The sequence below is a fragment of the Pygoscelis adeliae genome, unplaced genomic scaffold (genome assembly GCF_000699105.1).
Source record: "Pygoscelis adeliae isolate BGI_AS28 unplaced genomic scaffold, ASM69910v1 Scaffold294, whole genome shotgun sequence".
Classification (NCBI taxonomy): Eukaryota; Metazoa; Chordata; class Aves; order Sphenisciformes; family Spheniscidae; genus Pygoscelis; species Pygoscelis adeliae.
In genome coordinates, this window is record NW_008824722.1 from 1563542 (window position 1) to 1568956 (window position 5415).

A 5415-nucleotide genomic window follows, 5' to 3' on the forward strand; every position below is an offset into this window, starting at 1 on the left:
CCGGGAGGAGGGCGCTGCTGGGCGAACTGGGGGTGCTGGCCCGGGGGTGACCGGCCTTGGGGGGCTGGTAGGAGCGGCTGGAGCTGCCCTGGGCTTCCTCGGGGAGAAGTGCAGTGGGACCGGCCACAAGAGTCGGGGGAAGCTGTGTCCGAGTGCTGCTTCAGCCTCTTCTGTGGCTCTCGTGCCCAAAGAGGAAAGGTCATCCTCTCCTCCAGGCCTGGGCATCAGCATCTCCTGACCATGGTCAGCGTCTCCTGACCACCGTGACTCCAGCCCTCGGGCTGCGACTCTCAGAGCTGAGCTGGTTTTTGGCCTGTGAGACTGGAGTGAGGCGTCTCCTCTGTGGCTGCGCGGTTGATATAATCGAGGCAAAGTCCTCGACATATAGCTGCTCCCCTATAGATCTGGTCAGCTGTGTGGCAGCTGTCTCCACGCTGCTGACTGGATGTGTGTGCGGCACAGGGCGGCTTGTCTTGTGACCTGCAGCGCCCAGCCCAATTACTTGAGCTGTTGCTGCTTCCAGTGACTCCCTCGCCGCATGTGTGCCGGGATGTTTCCTGGGAAGCAGGACTGGGCTCACCTGCTAGGTTTCCTGCCCCGGATAGAGCCTGGCTCCTGGGAGCAGTGGCAGGCAGGTCCCAGCTGAGCTGGTGGGCTGTGGGGCAATACACACTTCCTCCTGCTGCCCTCCTGCTCCTTTCCCGTTGCCCAATATGAGACGTGGTGTCGCTGGGGTGGGCGGCTGGATGAGCTGCCTGGGAGTGGCAGGGCAGAGGCTGCCTGGCTGTAGGAGACCCAAGCTTGACGAGGGCTGGTAGAGGATTCATATGAGGAGCCAAAGTCTCTGTACTCTGGCCACGTCACCTGGCAGGTCCCCAGGACTGACCTGCTGTCAGCAAAGGTGGTGTGTGTCTGGTTTCTGTGGCTGCTGCCCAGGGTCACCAAAACCTCCCCGCTGCTGGCACGGGAGAGAGTACAGCGTGCTGCTGTTGCTGGCAGGGAGTGAGGGCATCAGGGGAAAAACTTTTCTCTTGTGTCTGCTTCTCTCTGGGCTGTCGGGGCCCGAGATATCCCAGCTGGGATGTGCTTCCCCAGCCCCGGTGGCTGTGGTTACCCCAACTGCCGGCTGCGCCTCGGGGCTGGCCTGGCTCCCTCTGCCTCGCTGCTGGCACCAGGCAGACCTGTTTTCCCTGCCATTGCTGCTCCCGGCATGGGTCTGTCTGGAAGTGGACGTGGTGCTGCCAGGCATCTGGCCTCCGCTTCTGCACTGTCCCTGCCTGGCTGGACCTTGGTCTATTGGCCTGGCTTCACGGAGCACAGGCCTCCGTGCTGCCAGAGCTCCCGACAAGCCTCTTGCAGGCTCATATCCAAGGACGTGTTGGCAGTCATGTGCCTTCACGTGGGGCTGATGGGGGGATTACCTTCCTGCCTGCTTAGGGGAAGTGGCTCCTCCATGTGATCTGGGGATGGCTGAAGTGGTCCTGTTTTCTCAAACCTTTCCTCTCCCTCTTCCTGATGGACAAAACTTTGCTCCTGCCTGCCCTGGGCTGCCTTCTGGCCCCTGGCAGACTGGGATTGCACTGGGGTTCCCCGCTGAGGTGCTGGGACTCACGTCCCACTTCCACATCATGGCAGGAGCTTGGCTTGGGGAAGTGCCACCCACTCAGGCCGGGGCCAGCACCAGCCATGGGGAGGAGGGCTGCTCACCTGTGCTGCTGAGTCACCCCAGAGCAGGGGCTGCCAGCCCGGAGCTGCTGCACAGCCCCCCAGGGATGCCTGACCCGCAGGGGCAGGTGGCCTTGCTCCTGCCCTGGCCCTTGCTCAGCTGTGTGGCTTGGCAACGCTGGCTTGGTGATAGTGCAGCGCCTAGCACAAGACTTCTGTGCCCTCTGCAGCAGTGGGGTACCTGTGCTGCTGTCCCTGCTGTTGGGTCGACGTGTGCAAGGCTGGACTGAGGGGCTGCGGGTGCTGCTGGTACCAGCTGGTGGCCAGTTTGGAGCTGCCTGTGCCCTCTTGCGTATAGTGTACCCAGAGAGCCTGCCCTTCTGCTGTCTCTAGCTGGGCCCCCCAGCACAGAGCCCTGGGTTCCTCGCAGGTCCTCCGGCTGCTCGGCTGTTCTGGTCCCATGTCCTCTGGTCAGTTTGGGATCAGCTCCATTCAATGGATTTTGGAGCCAGGGCAGGGATCACTATCCCCCTCCCTCTCCTGCGTGGACGTAATGAGCAGTGGTGAGCAGTAGCTCTCCCCAGCCATCCAAAGGCCGCTGGTATGGGACTGGGATGTGTACTAGGGGACAGCATCATCATTGGTGTCTTTTGGGACAAGGAGGGTTGTTTCCAGGTGCGTGAGTGAGGTATGAAGGTCTTCGGGCAGCACCCTGCTCTCATGGGACGGGGCACTGGCTGGGGAAGGGTCCCTCCCAGCCCCTGCCTGCTCGCCTCCCTCCCGGGAGCTGCGGGGTCTGCCTGATCCCAGGGGCTGGTTATTGCCCCAGTGGGGGGCTGTTCTGGGCCCGTTCCCGAGTGTCCCCACTGCGGGCTGGCTCAGGGGGGAGTGTCCTGACTCTGCCAACTGCCTTGAGTCAGCCCTCCTCTCTCCTGCTCACAGAAAATCATTGGTGTCTTCAAGCCCAAGAACGAGGAGCCGTACGGGCAGCTGAACCCCAAGTGGACCAAGTGGCTGCAGAAGTTGTGCTGCCCGTGCTGCTTTGGGAGAGACTGCCTCGTCCTTAACCAGGGCTACTTGTCGGAGGCGGGCGCCAGCCTGGTGGACCAGAAACTGGAACTCAACATTGTTCCCCGCACGAAGGTGAGGGGGCAGCTGCTGGGATCTCGTCCCGGGGAGGCTTTCATGTGCTTCTGCACAGCTCTGCGCCTTGTCTTGTGGCACTGCTGACCTCGGAGATGTGTTGAGAGCTCTGGACCGGGACTGCTCCTGCTCAAGCCATGGGGATCCTCGTGCTGGGCAGAGCCGTGGGAAATGCTGTGTCTTGGTTTTATCAGCCAGTCCTGTGACAATTGCCAGGTGCCCCTACTGACGTCTGCGCTCCTGTCCCCCCAGGTGGTGTATCTGGCCAGTGAGACCTTTAACTACAGTGCCATCGACAGGGTGAAGTCCCGAGGAAAGAGGCTGGCCCTGGAGAAGGTGCCGAAAGTTGGCCAGCGCTTCAACCGCATCGGTCTGCCGCCCAAGGTAGGGCTGCCGGCCCCCACGCCCGCCTGTCGCCGCTTCTCCGTCCTCTGCGGCCTCCTGTGATGCAGCCTCTCCTTGCTTCAGGTGGGCTCCTTCCAGCTCTTTGTGGAAGGCTACAAGGATGCTGACTACTGGCTGCGGCGGTTTGAAGCTGAGCCGCTCCCGGAGAACACCAACCGGCAGCTGCTGCTGCAATTCGAGCGGCTGGTGGTGCTGGACTACATCATCAGGAACACAGGTAGGCTGTCTGGCGTGGGATGCTGCCTGCTCCTTCACGTCCTGCCAGCTGGAGAAAGCGGAGGGGGGCAGGGGCTTGGCATCTCTTCCCAGCACCCAAAACTCCTCTCAACACCACTTGGTTGCTGCCAGGTGGCAGCTGCCTCTGGGTAGAGTGTAGCTGCCCTGGCTGCCCACCACCATGGCCATGCTCTGGCCGCTGGCCTGCGTTCTGGGAGATCTGGATCCACCGCGGTGCTGGGATGAAAGTTTGCCAGCTGCGAGGATCCGGGGTCATCCAGAGATCCAGCACCTGACTGTGCCCCTATATCCCATCTCACGCTGGGCTTCTGAGTTCCTGCCAGGCTGGAAGGGGTCGGGGTAGCGCTCTGGGCCTTGCAGGCTGACCTTTCTCTTGCAAGCTGGGGATATGTGCACCTTTCCAGTCTCCAGGGCTGGTTGTGGGGGGTGTTGATGTGGCTTCCCAGGCCTGCAGCAACCTCGAGGGCTCTGGGGTGGAGTTTGGGCCTAAAACTGGTCTGTCTCACTTCTGGGTCAGAGGAGGAGTAATCTTCTGCCCGGTGTGGTGCAGGCAGGCCCTGGTGCTGACACAGCTGGTTTTATCTCCCTGCAGACCGGGGCAATGACAACTGGCTCATCAAGTACGACTGTCCCCTGGACAGCGCGGGTGTGCGGGTGAGTGGCTCTTCCCGGACAGGGGCTCCGTGGGGGGCTCTGCTCCTGCAAGCTGCCTGCCTGGCAGGCGGGCCGGGGATTTCCCAGCTGGCTTGGGTTTCCAAGTGTGCGGAGGCCTGATCTTGTCTCCTGGGCCTTTCGTTGCCCTCTGTGTTGGTGGTTCGTGGCCTAGTGGGACTTTGTGAGGATGCAGCTGAGCTCTGTGCGCGAAACTGGTGTTGTTGGACCTGTGCATCCTTGGGGTGAGGCCTGGGGGAGGGAGCAGCTTTGTCCCCCTCCCACCCGAAGCAGACAGTGTTTCACTGCGGGCAAGGGGCCACGCTACGGGTGAGAGGCTGCTGTCCCTCTGTGGTAGCCAGGGCAAAGATCCTGGCAGCGGGGCTGCAGGGAGTGGGAGAGGGACTGTTCCTGCTGGGGGGTCCTCCTTGTGACATGCTCCGCTTCCTTTCAGGACAGCGACTGGGTGGTGGTGAAGGAGCCCATCATCAAGCTGGCTGCTATAGACAATGGTTTGGCCTTTCCCTTGAAACACCCGGACTCCTGGAGAGCATGTGAGTCCCTCAGGCTGTGCCAGGGCACCCTGGTGAGCCATACAACTCCATGCTCCGGCATCCTCCCCAAGGGCTGGAGAGGAGAGGGCTGTCCCTCTGCAAACCTTCTGAGTTCATGGGCAGCTCCACCTCAGCAGAGGCTGTAGGAAGTGGGTGCTGGACCCTGTGTCCCAGACACAGGTGATCTGGCACCCAGGGGCATGTGGCACCATCCTTTGCCCTCCCCAGCTCTAATGTCTCCTGCTTCCTCCCACAGATCCATTCTACTGGGCATGGCTGCCCCAGGCCAAAATCCCCTTTTCACAGGAGATCAAGGACCTGATTCTTCCCAAGATCTCGGACCCCAACTTTGTCAAGGACCTGGAGGAAGATCTGTATGAGCTCTTCAAGGTGAGCTGGGGGAGCGGGTGAGGATGGCTTGGGAGGAAGAAAAGCGAGGGTGGTGTTGGGGAGCTCCCTGTCAAGGCTGCAGGGGACAGAAAGGTGGCCAAGCTCCTGACAGTGTTTCTGGGCTGAGGCAAAGCAGGGTTATCCCTCTGCCAGGAGCTGAAGATTCAGCATGGGGAGAAGCAGGAAACCTGTGGGACAGGAGGAGAGAGGCTGGCTTGGGGAATAGGCATCTCTTGCACAGCGTGGGGCAGCAGGTGGATCCCACTGTGTTCTCTGCTCTCTCTCCTGCAGAAAGACCCTGGCTTTGACAGGGGACAGTTTCACAAGCAGATAGCTGTCATGAGAGGCCAGGGAAGCTGGGTGTGGGGAA

At 61.4% G+C, this 5415-nt stretch overlaps 1 protein-coding gene across 1 annotated transcript in view; it reads left to right on the forward strand.

Moving 5' to 3' along the window:
* The first annotated feature begins 2268 nt into the window (after positions 1 to 2268).
* Positions 2269 to 5415, forward strand: part of PI4K2A (phosphatidylinositol 4-kinase type 2 alpha) — a 4142-nt gene continuing 995 nt past the window's right edge. The window contains exons 1-8 of the mRNA XM_009323302.1: positions 2269 to 2340; positions 2608 to 2808; positions 3061 to 3192; positions 3277 to 3430; positions 4043 to 4104; positions 4556 to 4655; positions 4912 to 5045; positions 5337 to 5396. Coding sequence (XP_009321577.1) covers positions 2269 to 2340; positions 2608 to 2808; positions 3061 to 3192; positions 3277 to 3430; positions 4043 to 4104; positions 4556 to 4655; positions 4912 to 5045; positions 5337 to 5396 — 915 coding nt within the window. The remainder of the gene's footprint in view (positions 2341 to 2607; positions 2809 to 3060; positions 3193 to 3276; positions 3431 to 4042; positions 4105 to 4555; positions 4656 to 4911; positions 5046 to 5336; positions 5397 to 5415) is intronic.